Below are 26,151 nucleotides of genomic sequence, written 5' to 3' on the forward strand. Positions count from 1 at the left end.
GGATCATATCCACTCCAGTTTGAAGATCTTTATACTGGCTCATATATTTTGATCTCCTGCTACGTTATGAACCATCTGAACCCCTCAGGTCGTCTGGAACCGATCTGCTTTCTGTCCCCAGATATATACAAACATTTCTCTACTTGCAGATAGAGATCGAAATACAAAACAAACATTACAGAAGAATTGAAGGTGCATTCAACAAAAGGAAACCACACAGGATTTTAAGTGTTTTATTTATTCTTTCCCAAAATCTTTCATTGCTAATACTTGTGCCAACACAACACGCTGTTAACTGTCATCAGAGACAGGATCCATATAAGTCCTGCATCGGCTTTCTAGTTCATTTTACACAAAATCAGGAAAATCTGCTTTCCACTCACATAAAAGCTGCACCAATCAAAAAGCTGTATATACATACGCAACTCAGGACCAGCAGTACATCGTTTCAAACTGCCGTTTGATTCCCTTCTTATTAAATAGCAATAAGGCTTTGTTTACGCTCTAAAAAGGTGCTTTGTGGATCCAGCGTTTCACAATCGATCCAGTCATTGGCTTTTCTTTTCTTTTTCTTTTACAGTAGACAAATCTTTAAAACATTTTCCCTTTAACTTCATTCATTTCGTTAGGAAATATGAAGCTATTGAAATACTTGGCAACTTTTCTCTTTTTCAGAGGACTTGAGCGCAAATAAAACCTAAATTGGCAGATTCCAGATAGACAAGCACTAGTTCAAGGCCATTTCTACCACTGAGAGCAGGCTGTAGAAGCTCTGGGGCTAAATTTAAAGGCGAGCAAAGCAACGTTAACCAGAGCTTTGTTATCTGTTAACAATACTGAGACATGTCATGAAGGCTTTGCTGAGGATTTCCTATCTATGTGACTAATCAAGTCAAAGTGACACAATCCTCTAACTCACACTGCATATGACTCATACACCGCAGGGGGTGAATGTAGCAAACGTGTTATACAATGATGTTTAACATCAAAATAAAATACATAAAGCTATTGCACAGCTACCCAGATGATCAACTTTGCAAAAAGCAAATGTTGGATGTTTTTTCACACACTCAGGCACACACACGTGCACACACGCACACACAAACAAAAAGAAGTACATACAGAAAAAGCTGGTTATTTACAGCATAAAATGGCAAATGTACAGCAAGACAACACATCAAACTAAATGTTAAATTGAAGTGATAGGAGTGAGTGAATTACAGAACAACGATCACACCAGTACCCTGCCAAAGTTTGTCATCTATAAGAACTCGATAACCCGTATTGCCATTACCATGGGAATGTTAAGACGGCCTGAACTAAAAAGAAAGACCATAAAGACTAAAGCAGAAAAAATCCACTGTTAAGTTTTGGTCCAAATTGTCGCACAATTCGAAAAATTAATCAAACCACGCGTGTTAACGGTTACCGTCTCTGTTGCTCTAGATCCGCTTCAAAAAAAGTTTGTTTAGACAGTTCGTCATTCGCATGGATACGGCAAGTCAAAGTGAAATAAGAGTTCCAATTTCAAACTTCGGCAAGGATGGCCAATCCACTGTTCCATAGTTCAGATTTGTTTTCTTCCATTTATCAATCTCTTTCATGCATCAACACTCCAGAAAAAAAAGTACAGTCATTACACTGATAGTGTCGTAATATAATGAGTGTGACTAATAATCCAGTGTCAGGCAAAGAAATATTAATAATAATAACCTGGTGCAGCATGATCATTCAAGAAAAAACGTTATTATTGCACATGCTCGTATGAGAACTCCTACAGAGGAGCTTGAATACGCGTTTAGCCTGGTTCCATTTGAGCACTTCGACCTCTCTGTAGAAATCACATCCAACCGAACAGAAAGTGGCCTCAAGAATTTAATTAATTCAACTCAGCTGTTTTCTCTTACAGCCGCACTTTGGTGCCGAAAGGCCGAGTCTTGTGACTGAAATGGAACCGTCCTCTGGCTTTTTCTTCTACTATTCACAACCCTTGGCTGACATATCATTCATGAGCTTCCTACACTTGATCTACGTAGCAGTGATCGCCCATCTCCTCTACATTCCTCCACTGTGTCGACTAGTGATACATTGTGGGCGTCATTGTTCTTTGCATTGCATTTGCACAAAAAAAGGAGAAGATGTCCTTCTTAGTAGGAGTGCCACCGGGGGGGAGGGGGGGGGTAAACATTTCTGTGGCAGTGGTTGTTTAGGGAGTCTTGTCTTTGAGTGAGCTGTGTTCGATCACACGCACACACATATATAGATATGTGTGTACATATGTGCAGAATTCCCCCACAGGCCATTTCAAACATGCATGAACAACTTGTCTGTCCACAGGCTGTCTGGCTGTCAGGAGAGGATGCTCTTAAACTTTCAGTTCTCAAAATGTCTCTAAATTCTCCAACGCAAACTCGTTGTATGTTGTGTATTTTTGGCACTAAACCAGATTCCAATGACTAACATAAACATTCTGGTCACAACAAAGATATATCGTGACTGAGATCTGCGTCTTAAGAGCATCTTCAACCAGCTCCATCAGTAGGACATAGGTCACTGAATCCATCAGAGGCACATTTCACACACCTTCTTCTGTCACACACACACACGAGGTAAACTGCTGCCAGCATCACTCATAGACAATCATACATGGTGGTAGTTGGGGGAGGGGGGGGGGGAGGAGGTAAGGCTCGGGGTGCAGATAACGGTGTGCACGTGTTGCCCAGAGGAGCGAGGGAGGGATGGACGGAAGCACTCTTATGGCAAAGGCTGGGGAGGAAACAGGGAGGAGCTTGAGGGGTCTTGGCTGTTGGAGCACAGAGGTCAGAGAGCTGGTAGGGTTGAGGCTGGTTCTTATCAAAAGTCTAAAGCAGGCACTCGCTGCTGCGCTTTCTCGTGGCCGGACGCAGAATGGCACTGCTGGTCTTCAGGACACCGCGATCAGCAGGCCATACTCTGGCAGCACCTCCTGGGTCCTCAGCTGGGTTCAGAGACAAAAAGGAGAGGATACCAAGTACTAAGTTATTATACAACTTCCCTTAAACGGTCCTGATAAAACTCACAAACCGCTGGTGAGGTGAAATGTTCAAGGAGTAGTTCAGCATAGTGGCAAGAGAGTTAGATGAGACGATTTAATGCACTTTTATGTCTGTACGGTGAAAATGAAACTATTTTATAAAGATATAATATAGATATATATGCTGTTTCAAAAGACACATCTCAGTCTTGTATCATTATGATCCTGCCCCAATCAAGGAGCAGCAAGGAGGGGTTCAGTGCCCTGAGTTCTGCCTCTCAGGCTCCATACGGGCCGGCCTTTCTATTATTGTTTTACCTTCACTTAAAAAAAATATGTACTTCATTATGTAATAATGTTTCCACTATTTGAAAGCAGCATTAATTACTAAGCTTCAAAGGTACTTTACATTGTTTTTGATGTTTTTGATGTTTAAGTTGTTTATGCTAAGCTATGCTACCTGGCTTTTCCATCACATGTAGTGTTCAGAAAACACAGTGGGGGCAATCTTCACATCTCACACTCTGCAACAAAGCAAATTCTCCTTTCCCAAAATGTGAAACTATTCCTTTAGAACAAGTAACACAACAGAAAAGAGCGGTCTGCTGTGCTTCATTAGTTGTAATCAAATCCCCAAAAAGCAACTGCTAGCAGATGAAGAGAATGAGTGAGTAGTTCAGCATTCACACGCTTGTGACTGGGTGACAGCAGACACACATGGAAACCAGAGTTTGATTATTTTAGCACTACTGTGGGGGTCTGAAGCTGTAAATAGACTCCACCATGACACAGTTGAAACATAACAAGTGACACTATGGTGCAGTAGGGGCTTAGTAGATGGAAGTTTTTGGAGTTTTGTGTCAGTATTGTGAGATTTGTGCTTCAACCATGACAAGGTGTGTGAGAGTCATACCAAACATGACAGGACAAATTTGGACAAATAAGAAAACACAACAATATAAACTTCTAACGGAAAAGGGAAGTAGCTGCTGGGAGGATCGTCCCTGATTGTATGAATGCACTCTCTGTCTTTCTAACAGGGTGTAAATGCTCTTTTCACGTTCCTTTGTTGTTTTCCTTGTCTGGGGGTCGTGCCAAACGTGCGTCCAATCAGTGACGAGCCTGGTCAACAGGTAGCAGGTCGCACCCTTTTCCGTTTAGAGTTTACGCCATTGTGTTTTGTGATTTGCCGAAGTCCTATTTTTCCTGATTTGCACCTCTGGGCCACTGTAGTTCCAGGTAGAAAACAAGGCAACCAATGTTGCTGTGTGTGTGTGCCTGTGCTGCGTTGTCATTTTGTTTTCTACTCGGACACAGAATGTTTCATGTCTATCTATAAAAGCAGAAATGTAATAAAATGTTTCAAACAACAGTGAACAGTTAAACCAGGATGGAGCTGACTGTCGGACGGGATGGTGAAGCGGTGATGCCAGCATTATTAGACAACAGCAAATCCACACTCAGGTAAAAGCTGCCCCAGACACCAGGTATTTACTTCAGCTCTCACAGGTTATGCTGGAGGAGAAGTCTCACTACTAGGTAGTGGGACAACGTATCTGGGACAACGTCTACCTATCCACAAGGCCACGAGATGACAGACAGTTACCAGCATAAGGAGAGGAAGAGGAGGAGCTTAGAGAGGAAAGTCTCAGCTCATTCTTCTGGGGGTGTAAAAAAAAAACGACAGGAGAGGAGGAGACAAATACAGAATGAAGGAACAAGTGAGACAGAAAAAGCCCAAAGTGATGAATTTACTTCACAAATACCAAACACTTGAATATGTATAGGACAGCAGGGACACACAATACAATACTGATACACAGAAAAGTACTGTGACCGATGGAATATGTACACAAATAACCATGTCAATAATCATGTATAATATGATAAGTGAGAGCATATCTTAATGAAAAGTACCTCTAAATTTGTCCTTGCTTTCTTCAGCACATCTCGAGTCCTCGACACTGCAACAAAACAAAAGCAAATACAGTTTAAGTGCTGCTACAAAACTACAACAACAAAGAAGTGACAATAAACAAACCAGCACACTCATTAACAATAATATTACAAATAACAACTTTACTTTTAGTTTTTTTGGGGTATTTAGACCTGGGACATATTTATCAGACTTATACTTTTAAAATAAATCCACAGAGGCCAGTATATAAAAGATTATTGGACGATAAACCTCCTAAAATCTCTCTCTCCACTACCACAAAGGGTCTGTCTCGCTCTCCCTTCCTTTACCTTATTAGGGCTGTTGTTTTACACTTCTCCCTCTCCCTCTCTCTCTCTCTGTAAGAAACACTTACACTGATTGACTATGAAGTGCTCCATGTTTTCCTTGGTGCGGCTGGTGCTCCTCAGTCTCTGAACCGTCCCCTTTAGAACTTCCTCCTGCTCCGACATCCGCAGTCTCAAGGACAAGATCTCTTCGTGCATACACTGCTCCTACACAAACACACACACACAAAACTTGTGTCACCATGTCTCAACTTAACTGACATAACATGTTTGACAGTGAGAGCTATTAAAGATCGGAGGAGTCATACAATATCACAAACCTTCTTTAGGTTGTGGACGGAGGGATCAGCGCTGGGCAGAGCTGCTCTCCAGAACATCTTCAGCAGAGACAACGACTCCTCCAGGATCTGCCTCAGCGTCCTGGTGTTGGACAGCAGACTCTTCACGTATCCATAGTCCAGAACCTGCATCAGGAACTCGGTTATATTCATATTGTGGTCTGCAGACATTAGTTGGTGATTTGTTGAAACTCTTTCTCTGTCTCTCACCAGATCCCCGCTCTGTTTCTCGTGGCTCTCCAGCAGCGGCGGGCCCAGGCAGGCCTGCAGGGTCGTCTCCATGCGCTGGACGAGGCTCCGACCCTCGAGGACTTGCTGCTGCAGAGCACTGAAGTCGTCCACGTGACCGATGGCGTGGCGGCCGTTTCGGTTTGCGAACGATCCGTCGGGGGCCTCCCCCTCGAGCTCAGAGTGAGGGTCCAGAGTATCTGCTGGAGATACAAGGACTTTAAATGACGTGGTGGTATTGTCTTCTACTGGAGTTAAGAAGTGATTCAAATAAAGTGTCAACAGATAGTTTTAATAAACCATAGACTGTATATAAAGATGGAAGACATGATAAAAGTGAAGCCAAATCATCTTGATCGCCCCCTGGGGGCTGGGTGCAGTATTTATCATAAACCCCGCCTCCTCCCTCCTTAGTGGATGGAACATGAACCAAACAAAAAAATCTAAATACATGTTAAATAGATTTTTGTCAACAATGGTTCCTGTCATTTAGTTCTCATCACACTATACTCCTGTTTCCTGGGTTTTAGGGGTCGTCATGATTGACAGCTGAGACACCACGGCTCCACACCACGATCACTACTGCACAGACTCAAAAGCACAAGATGGCGGCACCAGTATCCAGGATATTTTGGCTTCATTTTTGGACAACGGGGAACTGGAGTCGTGTCGTTCATCTTTATTCACAGTCTAAGTTACAAGCCAACAAATCAAAGATTAAGTTGTAGTCATGCAGTTAGAGTGTCACACCATTAGCAGTGCTATGGCTGTCGTCCAGGTCTGAGTAGGGAGGACCGGGCGATCCACAGTTAAACAGACCAATGTCCCTGACCGGTGGAGACGGAGCTGGGTCTGTGGAGCACACAGATGCACAATCCAGGCTTGGACATAACGCAAACCACAACACAGCACGCCGAGCCTGACGTAAAAGCTAGTACATCATGAAGTTCCCATCTCACCGTGCATCAGCTGACGTCTGTAGAAGTTTTCTCTCTGAGGGCTGGCGGTGAGGGCAGAGAGGGAGGGCATCCGAGGGGAGCCGGCACCCAGCTTCTGCTCCAGCTGCTTGTGGAGCTCCAGTTGTTTGAGGGCGCTGTTCTCCTGGACGCTGGTTTGCAGCTGGGCCCGCAGACTCCTCACCTCCCCCAGCAGCTCCCCCAGCTCCACTGGTAGACCTGGGAGCTCACGCAGGTAGCCTGAAGACAACACGCACATTTACTGGGGAGTCTGGAACGTGTTTGCTTGCTTTGCTTTGACCTTCCATGCCAATGTACTTTTACCAAATGGCCATAAGTTGATTGTAAAGCCATACATAGTTTCCTTTCAGAAAATCGAATTAGTAAGGATCATCGAAGGAAGCACAATTTCGAAAATCTATGTCAACACGCTGCATTAAACCAGATGTGTATTTCTGTTTATGGAGTGTTAAAATGTTGCTCAGATACAATTAAATTAAAATTTAATACAAATAAAAATGAAACAGTATGATCTTTATTTGAACTGGATCACATATATGTTATGAAGTTGGCTATTGATTAACATATAAATGATTTATAATGTGATATGTGAAAAGAAAGGAAATCCAAAACAGGAATGGATATCTGTATTTATGTCACGTTATTTATATGAAAGGGGTTAACGTAACATTTTTCTTCTTTCTGCTCCTTTTTGTGTTCATGGAATGTGTATAAGCTTATTGTTTTATTTTGTAAAACAGTTTTTGAATGAAATGAAATGAACGAAATACACTGAACTAAAGTAAATGATGGGGTATAATTTATCTGCTTTGTTACAGATACTTTGAAAGATGTTTTATCAATAAAGTTATTATGATTATGCATGTACATGGCTCTAAAAGGATGTCATTCATCGTACTACCAGGAGATGGCGGTAAAGTAAGAAATTTCACAGATAGTTCTACACATTAAAATCAAATGGATATTATTATCCTACTTAAAAAGGGTAGTATAATAAAAAAAGCTAGTGTATACAATAAGCTCCTGACCTTTGCTGGCCTTTGTGCTGGAACACACTCGATCGTAAACTTGCAGTTCACTCTGCAGTGAGTGGATGAGCTCCCTGCTCTCACATAGCTGCTGCTGCAGGAGACAAACCTCATGCTGGAGCCTGCAGAGGAACATAAAAAAACACAGTGAGGTCAAGTGACGTGAACAGGTTGGAATCTATATGCTCACAAATGCACCCACCTGTTGGTTCTCTCCTGACTGTCCTGTCGCTCCTGTCTCATCGTGTGTATCTGCTGTCCCTGCTCCTGACTGTGAGTCTGAAGGCGTCTCAGCTCCTCCTTCCACTGCTCGGCCTCCAGCTCCGCCTGCTTCAGACGGGCCCGTGCCGTAAACACGGCCTCCCGCAACTGCACAACCTCCTCACACGTGTCTGAGGGACGAGGAGAGTCCACACGAGTTAACACACATCAAAAGAAAAACAAAGGAGAAGGCTTCAGTTGGATTTCAGATTCTGTACCTGTGCTGGCCTGCAGGCGAGACTGGAGAACCAGGTTGTCTTGCTTCAGGACTCTGATCTCGTTGGACAGTTGAGGAACTGTATCCAGTCCCTGAATGTAGATGTTTGTTGGTGCCCCTGGAAAAACACAAGTAATTTGATGTCATCTCTTCGAGAGGAAGAAGTGATCATGTTTCTGAGTGTAGGAGGGTTATTGTACCTCCGTCACGCCCGCTGCTGGCCAGTCTCTCTTCCAGCTGCTGGCGGAGCCTCTCGTTTGTCCTGATGGACTCTTCCAGACGCTGACGGAGACACCTCACCTCCCGCAGGTGCTCCTCTATCAAATTCACCCCTAGATAAAAGCAGATGAAATTATAAATAACCATTCCAGTCTCATGAGGACCAGAGGTGACTGTTTCTTTTCTGTCAGGGCTCCCACACTGTGGAACAACCTCCCCGAAGAGATCCATCTGTTCAACTCTTTCTCCACTTTCTTGAAGACACATTTTTAAAGGTGGGATTTCTCAGGAATTGTAACTCCTACCTGATCTTACTATTTTAATCATTTTATGTTTCATTTTATCTTGATTTTACTACAATGCTGTGTGATCTTCAAATTTCTTGCCTTCAATTTTAAATTATTAACCTGTAACGCACCTTGTAACTGTGTTTTGAAATATACAAACATTATTATTATTATATAACTTTTATTATTATTTACAATTATCTGCTAATTAAGCCATTGGTGTATGATAACACAGAGCAATTACAATATCTCTTCTCCCCACCTGTGTGGCTGCTTCCTGGCTGGTGCCCAGATGATCCAGGAAAGCTTCCACCTTGCTGAACCAGGTTCTCCATGTCCCACAAATTCCCGCCTGACACTGGACATGAGTCAGATTTAAGAGAGTGGCCTTCAGGGATGCCACCCAGCTGGTGCTGTTGAAAGGCATGATGGGAAAGCAGGCTGTAGCTGGAGTGGTCGTGCTGGTTGTGATTGTTGAAGGGTGTGAACAGGGTCTTGTCATGGGGAAGTGCAAAGCCTGAAACCATAAACACACAGACAAACAAGAGTGAGACACTTTCATTAAGGCACTAGAGAAGATTATGAGACCGTGCCTACACACACACATTAGAAGTTATGAAAGTCTTTAATTTATGATTTTGAGCACACTCCCTGGCCCCTCACCCCTGTTTTGCTCATTCATCCGTTTGTACAGTGCGTCCAGCTCTGGGCGAACAGCGATCACAGACAGGGCCCTGGGCCAGGGGTCAGAAGGGATTTCCTTACCCCAGACGTCAGGGCCAGGGGGGACAGGGAAGAGGGGGGAAACAGGTTCACCGTAAAGGGCTGGGGGAGAATGACAGGAAGTGATGTGTAACATGGAGGAAGAGGAGGAAATGGTCATCTATTTTTTTACCATCTTTGAGTCCCATACCTCTGGGGGTCTGACTGGTCCAAGCCACAGGGGCATAGCAATGCATGTTGGGACAGCTGCTGGAGGACTTGAGGAGGCCATGAGGAGGAGGGAAAGATGGACGGACTAGAAGAGGGGGAATGGAAGGTGAAAGGATAGAAGAGGTGTGTTCGCACAGAGGGAGAAAGAAAGATGAAACTTACCGTCTGGTTCTGATCCGTGTCCTGGCTGCTGCAGCCGGTGCTCCTCCTGATACTCTCTGCTGTCTAAATCCGAGCACAGGTCCAGGTCCTCGTTGGTCCTGCAGTCGTCGGACACCAAGGAGGTCCTGTCTGATTGGTCGGTGGTCTCGGAGAGGGCATGGCAGCTGGACGGGGTCTCAGGACGCTCCTGCAGCTTGGTGTGAAGCGACTCAATGATTTTATCTTTCTGCCGCAGCTCTTTACTCAGCCTGAGGATGAGAATCACATATTACACAGTGAGTTGAAAGGAATGCAGCAAGTCCATATCAGGCTACGAATAACTATTATATTAATAATCATGTATTATATGAACATTATTAATTATGATGATATTATACTTAAAGTATTCATGATACATTTACATACGTCATTAATAGCAAAACAAGAAATAACTTCATTACATTTACTTACCCATTTTTATAGAGCTTTGCATTTTGTAATTAATGAATTATTATTATCAATTTGCTGATAAATTAAAATGTTTCCGAAACCGTTTAGTTAATAAAATAAATGGTTGAATGTAATAACAGGTCGTTTTTTAAAGCAAAAAGCAAAATAATCTAAACAGATTCATTAATTTGGAGAATTTGATGCTTTTCTTTGCTACATGATACTTCATGTTATTGTCTTTGAAGTGTTGGATTGTTGGTCATACAAAATAAAACATAGTAAGTATGAGATGACACATCATTTTCTGAGACAAAACAACAAATACATTATAAATTTCATCCATCTTGCATTCTAAAAAATCTCAAGCTTAGTCTTAAAGTCATTTTATTTTCCATTTCAGTAATCTCTTTTAACGATTTAAAGCTAATCCTCTGTACTTGGGCCAATCTGCCAGCATTTACAAGTAGTAGTGTTTGTTTTACAGAGACGCGCTTCCTGTAAATACACCTGTGATATTTAACCACAAGTGCAACTCTTACTGTTTCAGCTGTTGAAGCATGAACTCCCTGTCTCTCTCCAACAGCATCCTGCAACACGCCGCCTCGCTTGCCTGTCTGCGACCCACAGAGAACGACCACAGAGAGTCCCTGTATATGGGGCTGCTCTTAGAAAGCATAGATTTCCACAAAGGAGCCATCTGGCCGAGTCCAGTCTGTGAGCGTCCCTGATGCACAACTACTGAGCTCCGTATTTAATGTCCTCTGGTGCTTTACCGGTATCTATCGTAAAGATGAATTCAAAACAAAAGCTACATAAGGAGGCAGCAGTTCTGATCCAGCAGGAGAAGTCTTGTGAGGTGTGAGGCACCACCAGGAAAACCCTGTCACACTAAGCCTCTTAAGCCGGGCTGGTGGGACACCTGTAAGTCTATTCAACTAAAGCAACTTAACGGTAAAGGATCCGCATTTGGGCCAGCATGTGGATTACCAGCAACCTTCTGTCTCTTCTCCAAAATAAGGAGCCATGTGGACGGCAGCTTGCGTGCAGCAGAGCGTCACATGACAGAGTAAACTAATCAGAGCCAGCGCTCTACACAGCGACCTAATGACTTAGAGGGAGATCCAGTGATCACAGTTTTGCAGGGGATGCCACAGGCGGCTGCTGTGTTGATCTGCAGGTTTAAAGGTTGCCCCTTTTCAAATGCTGAGTACTGCATAATATAAAATGCTTTCTAGAGTAGTGCATTTCTCCAACAAGGCCCAACAATCCTAAACATGATTGTCATGTTCTTATAGCAGAAGTATAAAAGAAATGCCTCAGAATCTGCCCCAAAACGAGTCTTATTTGTAAATATGACATACAACTATCAACTCAACTATCAAAACTACCTCGCTGAATCCACATGATGTCAGATATATTTTTTAAGATCTTGTGAAAATGCCAGATCTTGCAATGTAGACAAATGTAAAACATCGAATGGATTCTTCTCAGGCCCAGGCCCCGTGTGCACAAACCTCCACCAAGGCTAATTCACAATATCACCATGTCATAGAAAATACAAATAAATCCTGGATCTGTTCTTTTATCCAAATCTATTCCAACATTTAATACGTTCTTCCTTGGGTAGCGCCCCATCTCTTCCAAGATTTCATGGAAATCAGTTGAATTGTATAATAAGTAAATAGGTATAATCCTGCTCCCTCTGAATTGATGCAAACAGAACCTCCTTGGTGGAGGTCATGATACAGGATATTTATTTGTATTTATTGTCACTGTTAAATGAATCTTACCACCACTTCAAGTTGTGACTAATATTCTGTTTCACTCACACAGTCATCATGTGAAAGTTAACTCACCTCAGGGCGAGCAGCTCGTGGCCCGCTTTGTCATCATGGCTATCTGCTCGGTCGCCTGTGGAAACACGTAAATGTAAATTGTGCGTATTGCTGACTTAAATATTTACTGTGTGTTGACGAATGTGAATTATGTGTGTATTGATGAGCCCTGTCAGAATGAGGACTGATAATCACTTGGGACAGGCAATAAAGTTCTTTCTTTCTATCTATCTATCTATTAATTTAATTTAATATAAAGCTGTAAGACATGAAGTAGTTTTGTGTGCGTGGGAGGTAAAGGAGAGGACGTCTCTTACGTCCGCTGATCTTGGTGACCACTCTTTGTGCCAGGGCAGAGCTCTGTGCCAGCTGCTCTCTGAAGCTCTGACCCATGTAGTAATCAATATCGTTCGCTCGCAGCAGCTCCTCGAAGGCCTAGACGTTGTAGAGAATGTGAGCCAGAGCATTAATAATAAATAGTCTACTTAATAAAAAGAGAACTGAAGTAATTCAGAAGGCGTTTGCAGTACCTTAGTGGTGTCCCCCAGGTGCTGGGTGAGGATATGGCAGACCCCCTGCCCCTCTCTCGTCCTCTGCCTCAGGTGGGACAGCTCACGAGCCTGAGCCTGGATCAGAGAGTTGTACTTCCTGTGAAGGGAGGGGAAAGCATTGGAGGAATGTTTTATTGGAATGTTTTCAGAACTCTACTTCAAGTCCAGTGACTGTGGTTCTGTTGACTAATTCTAGATAAAATAAATGTGTCTTGGGTTATTTATGCAGGGATTATTGACCCACCAGGGGTAAGAGATAATCCTCACAAGCCCCTGTCCCCACAGCCCTTCTGTCTCTGTCCACTCACCCAGGCCAGGTGGCACATTTCTCTTCTGCTTGGTCTTTCCCCTCCAGTCTGGAGCTCTTCAGTTGTGCTTCCAGTGACGTGACTCGTTCCATCAGCTCCTGTAGCTCCCTGCTGGGTTTGGGCCCTGAGCGAATCCCTTGGGTGTCAGACATCCAGCCCTCATCCTCCTCCACACCGCTGGGGGCTGGTGACTTCTCAAAGGCCCAGTTCACCTAGAAGGTGAGAGTGATTCACAAAAAAGCTCTATGAAGCATCAGTAATATTACAACAATGACGCAGACCAGCTGTTTAAAGGTTCCCGTACCTTTCGGGGTGTGCGTTCTAGACTGGAAGCGTAGTCGCTGGTGGCAGACAGGGAGCGGACACGCAGCTGCAGCCCACGGATCACTTTGTGGCAGCGGGTCAGCTGTGAGCGCAGATCCAGGACCAGATGTTGGACAGAGGCCTCATCCCCCATTTCATAAGTTCCTCTGTTACTACTGCAGTTACCAGCGAACCAGCTGCTGCCTGCACCATCATAGTCCTGATGATGGGACAGTGACGTGCACATCTCCAGATCGTCAAACTCTGCGGGGGGGGGGGGGGGGGGGGGGGGGGGGGGGTAGGTTTTCATGCATGATGAATGTATGAATGAATGTATATAGGAGAACATTGATGTTGGTTGTCATGTTTTAAAAGTTTCTTACCAGGGCTGCTGGTGTCTTCTCTTTCAGCTTCGTTCTCACTGCGACCACACGTCTCATAACCCAGATCCTGAAGATCCACCTGCACCTGCTTATTGGCTTGCTGCACCGACGTCTCGGCTGCAGAGAGAAACGGCCAAAAACCTTTTACACTTGCAAATGCTTGGTTGTGGTTTTTGTACACTTGAAGTCCCTGGGTGTTAGACTCACTGAGCAGACCTCTGTAGTCCTTCAGCTGCTCCGCCTGAGCGTGGACCGTGGCCTCAGACACCATCAGTCTCTCCTGCAGCTCTCGGTTTTCCTGGTGGCTCAGAGCCAGGTCCGAGCGCAGGCGGGCCGTCTGCTCACCGGGACCCTCGTCTACATCCTGCCAGGGCGCTCCCACCTCGCTCCTGTCACCATCAGGCTCCACCTCCTGCAAGAGCAAAGGGTTGAAGCGTCTTGTAAAACAGGAATGCAGTGGTGGGATGAAACATCCAGCATTTACATCATAACTGTACTTAAGTACATTTGCCATGTATTTGTACTTTACTTAAAGTAGTTGTATTTTCAGGTACTTTCCCCCTTTACTCCACTACATTTATTTGCCAATAGCTGTACTTTCTCCGCAACAACATTTTTGCAGTGCTTTGTGTTACATGTTCACATTGTTTTTGTATATTTAAAATAATAAATTATGATAGATCCACTGATCCAATCAGACCAGCAGGTGACATTAGACCCCGCCTCCTGCAGCAGCAGAAGAAGAAACACCATATATGGGTTCAGAAGAGGCGGAGACTCTGCCATAATGATGTAGTTGACTGTATTAGGGAATAAGTACTTTTAGTCAAGTCAAAAGGTGAATGTGGTACTTTTACTTTTAATTGAGTACTTCTACTTTCACTTAGGCAAAACATTGGAGTCTTCTTATTGACTGTAGAGTGTGATGCTAACTGTTGGATTATCCATTCGTTATATAAACAACCACAGGACTAAAAGAACGAAACATCCTCAAACGGAGGCTGTAAACAAACAACACAGTGATAAGAGGGTCAGGGGCCTGGAGGCAAAGCTACTCGAGCAGAGTTAGCTAAAACCTGCTTTACAGCCCTCAAACACAAGGCTACATCGACAGAGGTGGAGTGTTACTACGTTAATATTGTTTTATATTTTGCCACTTCTATTCACCTCAAAATGTTCTGGCACTGTTTTTCCACAGCCATGAAAAAATAAATGAATTAATGTCTATCAAGACTAGCCAACGCCCAATTGTCTACTGAAATCAAAACAAGCTCGACTAAATGTACCACACTCATAGATAACGGTTCCCTAAATGTGTCAGATTTTGTTTTCCTCAATTATTCCTTTTATCCCCTGTAGCTCTGTATACAATTTTTATCAGATGCAAGGATCATAATACATTTCCAGTGAATTTATAACATCTTCTATGATGGTTATTACCTGCTCATATGAGTCAATTAAGTTTTCCCAGTTTTAATTTTATGGACATAAACTAATGTAGATTACAGTGTAGAGTACAATGTGTTACCTGGTGTGTGTAATGATGGGATGTCAGCGTGCCGAGGTCCAGGGAGCATGGCCTGGTGCAGCGCCTCTTCCCCTGCTCCTCACTCACATTAACACACGGAGGACCTCGCTTCCCAACCAGCACCGAAGATTTCCCCTCCTCTTCATCTTCATCCTCCTCCTCCTCCTCAATGTCCTCCTCAATGTCCTCCTCTTCGTCCTCCTCTTCCTCTTCTTCCCAGTTCTGGCTCCTGTGACTCTCCTCTGTGTTTGTCCTCAGTCCCACGGCTCCTAGGTGTCCTTCTTTCAAAGCCTGGTTCTCCTCCTGCAGCCTCTGCACTGCACTCCTACAGTTGAAAATGGAAACCAAATAGACTTAAACATATTGAAGCTTTCAGGCTAACACAACAGACAAAGTTTTCGAGGACAATCAAAACATCTCTCAGACAAATATGCACCTCATCTGGGCCACAGATGTGTATCCATTCCTCTCCAGCTGGGACTTTATTTCCTCGAGCTGGACTTCAAGTGTCTTCTTTTCTTCCTCGAGCTGCTTTAGTTCAGCTCTCCGGGACAGTGAAGCCCTCACCAGCCCTGCAGTCACAGCCTCGGCTTCAGGAGCCGCCACAGAAGCCTGAACGGAGGACAAACTTTTCGCCGTCACTTTATCCTCATCCTCCTCTATGCTGTCCGAGAACTCGTCACTGCTGCCATCTGCATCGTCTCCTTCCTCCTCCTCCTCTGTGCTGAGCTCTGGAAACACAAAGAACACATAATTAGCTTTTTGCTCTTTACTTAAAATCCTAATCAAATGTTTTTCCTTCTTATTCTTGTACTTTGAAATCCCTCCCTCTCTAGTGTTCACTCTCCGTCTCTCCACAGCTCTGCCTGTACTGGATCACCACTTTGGGAGTCATGGGACTAAAATAAAATGTTATGTCATAGTGCGAACCGGCCAAGAACACATTCAAGGCGCTACAGCCCAGTGTGAGTGTCTGTGTGTGTGTGTTCATGAAAAAGAATTAGAACAATTCAAACTGAAACAAATGTTTTGGATTTAAGCTCCTATATCCTTTACACAGAGGTTGTGTTAGGTGTTTGTGTTCTAAATCGGAAAATAAATATACAACACATTCTTGTGTTTTATGTATTGTAAACACACACTCACGCAAAGAGCCAGTGAGGAAACACATACATGGATGTTGGTGTGCTGCCAGGAAACAGAGGCTGGGTGGAAAGAAACGGGCAGGGATTTCAAAAGAAAAGTGTTTTACGTAATACGCCCAAATGATACACAACAGACACATAAACAGTCTGTGCCATGGGGAATGTGAATCATAGGTGTTTGGGTGTGTAATTCTACAGTGCGTTAATCAGCCTTTGTGGGATTACCTCAAAAGGAAAGTGTAAAAGTATAAAGTATAAATGTGAGAATTGTCTTTGTGCTGCTCGGGAGAGGGCAGGAAACTTCTGGGTTATTAATGATTGAACAAAGCGCTCTGTAAGCTGAACTGACTGGACGTGGGGCCCTGTACACACACTGCACACTGGACACATGTAGCTGTACACTGTGCGCGTTCATATGTGTGTCATTTCAACCAACAGGGATTTTATGTTTTGTTTTTATATCAGGTGATAATTGAGTGAAAGGGCTCACATGAGCGTCCCCCTTTATTGACATTGTGAACGTCTTACTGTTAAAGCAGAACAGCCATGCAAACATGAAAACCATGCGACAGTCTCATGCATGACATGAACGAAAAACACTTGTTTGGATTGGACATTTCTGGTTACACATATTGTAAGAATTATCTGCAGTAATCGGACAAATTATTATATTCCTGACATTTAAATGTGACATTATGTAAAGCTATTTATAACGTGTGGGTTCCTAAGGTCCCTAAAAAAGATGTGACAGGACATTTGAGGATATAAACTTGGAGGCTGCGGGAAGAAAAGATAAAATGTAAGGTGGGTTGATCTCTGGAGAAAGAAGGAAAGGGTATCGAGGATCAAGATGGGGGATTTCAGGTTTGGGATTTTCTTAAACAAATCCCCAATTAAACACAACAAAAAAGAGAAATCTGACGAAATGCCAGCACATGTTTATTTTGCAGTTAAAATACAAAAAAAAGTGTTGACACGGATTCCATCTTTGAGAGATCAGGACACAAATCCCGAGAAAATGCACTTTGTCTACTACAAACTATAAATACTTAAAGAGGGAATGATATATCTGCCATTCACAGGTTGCATATTAACTTATTATATATATTTTACTGCAATCTTTGTACAAAGCTGAACTAAAGCTCAACTAGCAGCTAAAAACAATACACATATCAACGTTGACCTAATGAAACTGACTTTATGTTTCATGCATAACTGTCGGACTAAAATGTAACTACAGCAGGTTTACTCCAGTATGAAAGCGATCCAAGGTTAAGCTGAACTGAGGAAATCTTCACTGCAAACTGGTCTGGCTTTGTATCTTAAGCGTGCACATCCTATTCACGCACAGATGGTGTAAAACAAATGGTGGATGGTGAGACGTTTTCACTGTAAGGCATGAGTTTGTCGTTTTCTCCACAAGACGTAACTTCACTGTGACGTTAAGGCTGGAAGAGTGACACGGGTGAGAGACAGTAACAAAAACAATGGCAATACAGAACAGTCGCACTGCAAAAGCAATACGCAGGCGGTTTAATGTAAAAACATATTCACACCACACTCACAGAATATATTAATAAATAAGACTCTGAGTTGCACATTGCCACTTCATAGCGTTAAGGTTCCTCTGTAGTGTTTGTGCTACCTGAACCAAGCCGTCTGCACACCGACGGCCCTGCTTTGATTTTCATTCACACTTTGAGCTTCACAGGTTTTTCAGAGCAGTGACCGCCAGTGGCAGCAGGAAGCTTCTTCCCACATAAACAGTGCTAGTGTCACACAGAGCATCACAGAGAGTTAGTGACAGTGCCCCTTGCAGCCCCTGTGGCTCGACCCCGCCCATCCCCACCTCCAAAGTCGGGCTGCCGTTTGGCCGCCCTTTCCAGCACCAACGCCATGCTACGGGTCCTGGCCAGCACTTCCTCCAGCTGTCCACGCAGCGCCTGAACCGAGTCGAGCTCAGTGTGGAGGGCCTGCCTCGCCTCTGAGCTGCTGCCAGGGGGAGAAGACGAGAACAGAAAAAGGGCAAAATTAAGGTCTTAAGGGCAAAATACTTACTGCATTAAGAGGAAACTGTGATAAGAGCCGGGTGCAGCTGCCCTACCTGTCACTCTTGGTGTGCATGTGCATGAGATTTTGGTATAATCTCTTCTCTGCCCTCAGGGCATCATTCAGCTTGTTGTACTCTGAGACAAGCTGCTCAAGCACACACTGAATCAGATCGGCAGGCAGGATGGAGGAGGAAGGAGATGGAGAGTAAATGGACAACTCTTAATCAGCACAATCCTCTAAATATCATCTGACTGACTGGGAATAAAGAAAGAAATCCTACTTGGGGATCAGAGCCGTCTTTTGTGGCCACTCCTTCGACTTGCTGCTGAGCTAAAGACAAACGCAGAGCAGAGAGCTCCTCCTGCAAGAAGAGGACACAGCGGCATGACTTGATGTTGTAAGATTAATAAACAAAAGCAAACACAGGCACCTTTCTTATGCATCGTCTGAAAATTCATTCCTGCTGTTCTAAACTTAGAAAATCTGCATTATCTATTGTGAATTTGACGAGTGGAACAAAATATAGCACATCCTTAAATTAACACTTCTACCCTTTGGACATTTAAGAAATTTGATCTTAAACCTTCCAAATTCCAGTTTAAATTGTTTTATACTTAACTGTAACGTCTCACATAACTGTATTTTATTTGGCATTATTATTGGCAAGGTTGGATAGTTATGTTTTTACTTTACTATATTTGATTCCTCTAATTGTTCTAATCCAAAATCTTTTTTTAAGGATTTTTGATTGGGTCATTTTATTTATTGATTATTAGTGTATCCCCCCCCCCCTCAATGGTTTCTAAAGTAAAGATAAAGATATTATATTTCAGGGTCCACACAGATACCTGAGCCTCTCTCTCCTTCCTCAGGACCAGCTGCAGCTCCTCCTGGAGGGTCTTCATCTCTGCCTCACTCTCTTTAGAAGACAGCTGCATTGCCTCTTCCTGACCCTGCATCAGCTCCTGTTGAGTAAAGTACACGGTGAATTTCAGATATACAGGAGACGAGAGCAAGGGAATGCATGAGTGGACCGATACCTTGATAAAAGCTTCCTTCTCTTTGAGCAGACTCTGCAGGTGCTCCTTCTCTCCTCCCATCTCCCTCTCCTTGTCCCGTCTCAGCTCGTGCAGCTCCTGCTCTCGTAGCAACATCTGTCTGCGTAGCTCCTGCAGCTGGCCGCTCCGCTCATTGATCACTAAGGACAGTCTGTAGGAGTAATCCTGGGAGAGACAGAGGAAGGCACTGAAGGTTTTCTAACTTATTTTAGTTGTAAACAGTTTGATGTACTAGTCACAGTGCATACCTGCAGATACTGGTCTTTGGAGCTCAGAGTGTTGAACAGATCCTGGACCCGTGCTTGGTGTTCATTCGACTGGCGGGTGCGGTCTGACAGCAGCTCCTGGAACAGTTTCTCTTTGAGCACCAGCCGAGCCTTCAGCTCCTCCACAACCTCCGTGGGACCGGCCTGCACTCGGGCAACGAGGGCGGCTGTCAGATCCTGTACACACACACACAGAAAAAAACACAAAAAATGTAAGTGAGAACAAGCAACACATGTTCCTATACCTGGGATGGTTTTCCGAAGCTTTGAAAATTGCACAGCAAACAATTAGAAGCCATGTTAACAAAAGCCATAAAACGTGTCTGTGTGTTACCTGAGCCTCCTGGCTGCGGCTCTGCAGGGCCGCCTGCAGCTGGTTGATGATGGTCTCCTTTTCTCTCAGAGTGTTTCTCTCCTTCTCCTCACTCTGCTGCTTCAGCCACTGGAGGTTCCTGTAGGCCTCGGCCGCCTGCTCCAGCTCCAGCTCTTTGCCTCGCACCAAACCGTCCAGACTCTAGTCGTCAAGATCACAGGTGTAACCACACAAAAAGATCAGATCAGATTCTGTGGGCCAAAAGACTAACCATTCTGTGTCAGCTCAGACCCTGGCCACAAGTACAAACCAGCAGGTCTGATATCTTTTGGTGCAATGAGCGTACCGTGATGGTCTCTTCGTTGTTGGACAGGATGCAGCTCAGTCTCTCCGAGTCTCGCTCCTTCTCCCTGAGAACCAGCTGCAGCCCCCTCACCTGGGCCTCGCGCTCCTCCACACTGCGGAACTTGTCATCAATGGAGCGCTGCAGAGAGCGAGAGGTACAGAAAATCACATCGCTGCTAATTCTGCATTTTTCTGTTTTCTAGTGTTCAGTTAGTAGGTTGACGGCAAAAATGAGCCATTATGAAAGATTCCATTGTCTTTCATCTATCACAAATGAATAAAAATAAAATGTTTTGGGTATGAAATTAGCATTTTAGTGATTTTTTTAGGGGAAATGTGGAGACTTTTCATGGAACATTTTATTATTACCAGCACACTGCACTAAGTTCTGACTTCTAAGCACTCCCCCACCATGGCTGTATGGTTGCCACAGGATTTAAGAGGACAATGAGATGTTTTCCCTCCTGTCTGAGGCAGACATTTATGCTGACTCACTGCTTTGTGAGGGATTTTGCATAACTGTCTGCCAGCGGCTCTTTCGACAAAATGCACACTTCACTCTTTTCTCATGAAGAACCTCGATATTTTCCAAGACAGGGCTCCCATGACTGTCCCATGAATCCCAGTCTATTATACTGTGATCCACATGATACAGCAGTCTTTACTCTCATTGTGTATATGAATGTGTGTGTGTGTGTGTGTGTGTGTGTGTGTGTGTGTGTGTGTGTGTGTGTGTGTGTGTGTGTGTGTGTTTGTGTTACCTCCAGAGCTCTGTCTCTGTCTTTAATACGCTCTTTTAGTTTATCCAGCAGAGCATCTCTTGATTTGGAGCTTGCTGTTGAATCCAACATGTCTGAGTAGTCCTACAGAGATAAAGGTTTTTAGACAGGATCAGAAATCTTTGTACGTTTTTTTTCAGTGTGTGTACAAAGTGTGTAGGTATGTGTGTTACCTCCAACTGTTGCTCCTTGTCCTTCAGGCAGTGTTTGAGCTGTTCGAGGCCTCTTTCTTTTTCCAGCACCACAGTGAGCTTCTCAGCTTCGCTCGCCTTCAGAGCTGCTTCTTTAGCCTGAAGCTCACAGCGGGTTTTCTGGAGGGCACAGCGCAGGTCCTACAGAGCAGCGACGAGCGGTTACACACACGCTGCATTGTTGACACTTCAAGGCAATGTATTATTTAATTTTCTCACACCAACGCATTCGCAAACACACTGACCTGGTTGTGTTTTTCGGTGACCTCCCGGTGCTGCAGCGCCTCCTGCAAATCAGAGTTCAGTCTGTCCTTGAACCTCTCTAAGTCGTCCCCTTGCCGCTGGTTCTGTCTCAGACTCCTCTGGCTGGCCTCCAGTTCCAGACCGAGGGAGAACAGGGAGCTCTGCACCCCCACCAGCTCATTCTGCAGATGGGCGAGCGTCAAGGACTCGCTGGCCCCTTCTTGAACCTGGAGAGGGAACGACCACGGACCAAGGTTACACAAACAGCAGGACATTAACCTGGAGACAAGATGTCTCTCTATCATTAAGGATGTGTATCGGGTCTCACCTTGCGTTGAGTGAGCTGGTTGCGGTGGACAATTTCTTGCAGCTTGCACAGGGTGGCGTTCTGCCCTTCAATCATGTGATACAGCTCCTGAGCCTTAAAGCAGAATGAATATGTATGAGTACCTTCTCCACTGGAGCAGGAAGCACCTCACACTGACCAACAGCACAACAACAAACACACCTCACTGTCTTTTGTGCTCATTGACTCGGACAGGTCCTGGATGGTTCTTTCTTGACTCTGAGCCGCCTGGCGAAGTGAACGCAGCTCAAACTCCATCTCTTTCAGATTCTCCTGCAGCCTCTGCAGATGAAGACAGAGATCACAGTCAGGCCATCATCAGGCCACAAGTGTGTTTTTAACAAAGGCGATTTTTACATGTCATACCATATTGTTGGCCTCGCTCTCGTGGATCTTGGCCTGCAGGGACTGAACGTGGAGCTGGGCCTTCTGCAGCTCGTTGACACACTGACCGGCCGCACACTCATACTGGTTCAGCTGGCTTTGCTGCTCCTCAACAAGACTCTGTAATAAAGACCATTAAGATAAGAATTGAAAAATAAAAAACCTAAAAAAGCAATATTTCAGTTAATATACAGTTCAGACGGTTTACTGGTTCAAACATCAGATCAAGTCCAGCTGCTGAATGATTTGTGACAAAGACAATTTGCCTCGTGAAAGATACAGAGTCTCAAGGCTGCATAACTTTCACAGTGGGTTGTGTAACACTGTGTGTGTACAACATTTAGAAACCCTGCTCATTCATGTGTGTACTTTGAAAAAAGCTTGGGTGAGGAGAGAGCCCCTGGATAGTGTGTGTGTGGGTATGGTAATGTGTGTGTGTGTTATCTGTGTTACTATTATCTTTACATAAACGGTGTATGAATAATTCCAAGTTTCAATGAAAGCCTGATTGGGAGGATATTATTATGATACACAATGATTTATACTTTAATTAGAGATGATATAGACAAAATAAATATATATTAAAAACATAAAATGATCACTAAATTGATGTTCCTGCGGCAGCCAACCAGTACGGAGAAAAAAGGGTGGTCTGACATTGCATGTATCACTTTGCCTCAAGGGCTCTGGTTGAAAATAGGGCAGTAGTGGAGTCACTCTGTCTTAATGTCTCCCCCCCACGTCTAACCTACTTCAGTCAGCAGCCCCTGCACCAAGATCACGCACTCTTATTAAAGAAGATCATCTCATTCATCTTATCCCCCCCCCAAGAATATAATGATTAAAATATGATTATTAGCTAGGGGAGGTGAAGCCGTCTCTTTGCATGTACTCAAACACTGACGCACGTTCTCTTTATGTACTAGAGCAGAAAATCCTGTGCTGCAACTTAATTTACAACTGGAAATACTGGATGAGTTATCTGTCTGCAGGCAGTGTTCATGCTTCAGATTATGTATCAGCTGCAGCAGAAGGTAGACATGGATTCACAGCATAAACATTTAGCAGAATGCCCAATGCGTTTTTACTCTTTACCTCCAATTTGTTGACATAACCAATGACCTATTTCTACATGAGTGCACACACACACACACACACACACTAGGAAATTAGGCCATGTCCTGTTTCACCGCTTACCCACACCTGACCGCTCATGTAATGTATTCTAACACAGATAACTAAGCAGGAGACCCACACACATCTCCATAGTTCACATTCTCCAGAGTAAAGAGCTTGTGAGAGAGGCTGTGGTAGGATTCAATCAACTGACAGATGGATATGAGGCTAATTATGCTAAAATAATGTCAGAAGTGGGGAGGCTGCCCCATTCGCCTGTCAAAGATTAAAGCCTGTAAGACTGGTTCACATGAGGCTGCAGATACAGCAGATTTGCAGTGCATAGGAAAAAATCCTACTTCTCCACCAAGTGTCATCATCCTACAGTAAGTAAACACTTCTAATCAGCACCACCACGGCCCTCGTCAGGGTTTTATACCTGGTGTGGAGGTGGGCGAGGATACTCTTTGTACAGATCTTCTAATATATCCTCCATGTCAGTCAGGTTGAAGTTCTGATTCAGACTGATCAGAGGGGTCTCCAGCTCAGGTGTTGACATCAGGATGTAACTTTCTCTGTCTGGAGTTCCATACGACATTCCGAGGACAGAATCAGAGAATCCCAGCCTCATGGCTCCGTTACTGGAGCTCTTCCGGAGGAGCACTGGCAGCTTGCTTCCCTTAGAGCTCCGGACTGGCCGGTAGATGGCACAGCTCTGCAGAAAACAGAGGGCCATAGAGAGGCTGGGCCCAGGTGATACTTGACCATGTGGGGCTCCCATGTGCTCCTCAGAGAGGGAATCAAATAACTGGTCATCTATGGGGTCCTTGGGGGACCTCAGAGGACCATCTGTTATGGCCCCAGGCTGGAGGTAGTCCTCAGCCGTCTCCAGGGATGCTACAGAGGGGCTGGAGCTGATACGTCCGGCCAGGGTTCGATCACTGTCTGATGTCCTCGAGGGGTCCTGAGAACCGGGGACCAGAGTGAGAGAGGAAGGGTGTTCTTCTGAATCGTCAACACTTTCTAGGTCTTTTTCTCCACCACCTCCTCCGATAAAACTGGCTGAATATCTGGTGGATGGCCCGCATGAAATGCTCCTTGCCAGCTTCCTGGGCACCTTACAAACAGCTTCATAGTCAGAGTCTGCCACCCGCCAGTGGGAACATCCTCGACACCTCCTGGGAGTGCCGGGCAAACAGCGCTGTGAGCCTGCGACTGTAATCTCTGACCCGGGTCCTGCAGGACACTGTGGGTGGTGGTGTTGTTGACAGTCTGGGTTGTCGTCAGCCCAGGACTCGTACAGAGAGTAGACCAGGTCATCCTGGAGCAGGGCACAGTACTTTGCATGAGTGAGACCCGAAATGTCCACCATGCCATCACCTGGCACTTCATTACTTCCAGCAACTGTAACTGCTCCCCCTTCTGAGTTAGTTTTCCGGTAGAGTCCACCAATGCAATGCCTCAGCCGGTGTTTCTCCTGCAGGAGCCGCTGCAACCTTTCGATGGACAGGGCCTCCACACGGGCGATGACCGTATCGAAGCGGTACATGCGGTCCAGCATGAAGATGCACTTCGAACAGGCAAACTCCCCTCTGCCGTCCCGGGTCAGCTCTTGCCCCAGGGCATGGGACAGCAGCACCTGGAGGTTGAGCTTGGGGGCGGGGTGGAAGATCCATCGCCTCTGGTTGCCGCAGAGCTCCCGGCCACAAATGCGACACGTCTCCTTCATCTTGAGATCGAGCATTCCACAGGTCAATGAGGATTTAGGTGGCGAGGAATATCGTTTTAGCTGTCACATGAAGACACCAGGGCACCACGGTGGTTAGTCGCATCCCAGTTTGAACCACAGTAAGGCTGGAGTCTTTTTTTGTGGAGTTCTTCTCTTCCTCCCACAGTATGAAGAAATGCAGATTGGAGTTAGGTTATTGGGCGTGAACTCGTCCAAAATGTATCCCACCTCTCACCCAATGTGAGCTGGGATCGGCTCCAGCACCCCTCTAAAGGATGGATGAAAACACTTTGGTCCTCAGTGTAAAGGAAAGACACCCGTGTCAAAATAAAAGCATCTGATGCGGTGTCGAGCTCCTCGTGACACTGGTCCTTACAATGGCATTTGATTCATTGGCTTAAAGACGAGGTTGAGGCAGCAGTGATCAGGCTGGTGGAGAATGGTCGCACATGTGGTTGTTGTAGCAGGGAAGGTAAAGCAGCTTGATAAATACTGTGACCGTCAATGCTCAGGATCCCCGTTCATTTCCTGGAGGTGCAGGTGCATCGGGAACATGGCGCACCTCCCCACTAATGTCCCTGTCTCGTCACGTATTATCCGTGGTGTGTGCTCAGGATTCCTCCACAGTACCGCGCGCTCCTCGGCACCATCCCCCGGCTGTCAGGGACACACGAGCCGCACCGCGAGCCGTCATTACCGGTCATTATCGCCGGTGATCGGAGATAATAACCCGCCGCTCGGAGCTGTAACAGTTTTCCCGGGACAGTGTGAGTCCTTCCCCCGGTGTCCGTCTCTGATGAGCGGACTACTCGATCATTTCAGGGCCGATACAAACACGTTGTAGACACACACACACACAGGGCTCGATCCTCCGGACTCGATCCTCTGGGCTGATAACGAAGAGGCTGCATGAAGCAGACCTGCAGCGGAGGACCGAACC

At 45.0% G+C, this 26,151-nt stretch overlaps 1 protein-coding gene across 1 annotated transcript; it reads right to left on the reverse strand.

The window, feature by feature from the left end:
- Positions 1-219: 219 nt before the first annotated feature.
- On the reverse strand, positions 220-26,092 carry LOC128454185 (myomegalin). The gene is made up of 40 exons (XM_053437474.1): positions 23,922-26,092; positions 22,349-22,486; positions 22,145-22,264; positions 21,965-22,057; positions 21,639-21,863; positions 21,376-21,534; positions 21,185-21,286; positions 20,425-20,562; positions 20,100-20,279; positions 19,748-19,942; positions 19,482-19,664; positions 19,290-19,406; positions 18,722-18,802; positions 18,494-18,600; positions 18,239-18,381; positions 15,681-15,975; positions 15,245-15,569; positions 13,924-14,128; positions 13,717-13,833; positions 13,335-13,597; positions 13,031-13,242; positions 12,702-12,819; positions 12,489-12,606; positions 12,193-12,247; positions 9,908-10,155; positions 9,726-9,830; positions 9,476-9,637; positions 9,075-9,329; positions 8,507-8,638; positions 8,308-8,424; positions 8,031-8,220; positions 7,829-7,950; positions 6,783-7,019; positions 6,574-6,675; positions 5,806-6,026; positions 5,578-5,721; positions 5,326-5,464; positions 4,931-4,977; positions 4,620-4,674; positions 220-2,977 (listed from the first exon to the last, which is right to left on the reverse strand). The coding sequence occupies exons 1-40, from the start codon at positions 25,224-25,226 to the stop codon at positions 2,862-2,864; spliced, it is 7,386 nt and encodes a 2,461-aa protein (XP_053293449.1). The 5' UTR covers positions 25,227-26,092; the 3' UTR covers positions 220-2,861.
- Positions 26,093-26,151: the final 59 nt, after the last annotated feature.

Source organism: Pleuronectes platessa, chromosome 13 (genome assembly GCF_947347685.1).
Source record: "Pleuronectes platessa chromosome 13, fPlePla1.1, whole genome shotgun sequence".
Lineage (NCBI taxonomy): Eukaryota > Metazoa > Chordata > Actinopteri > Pleuronectiformes > Pleuronectidae > Pleuronectes > Pleuronectes platessa.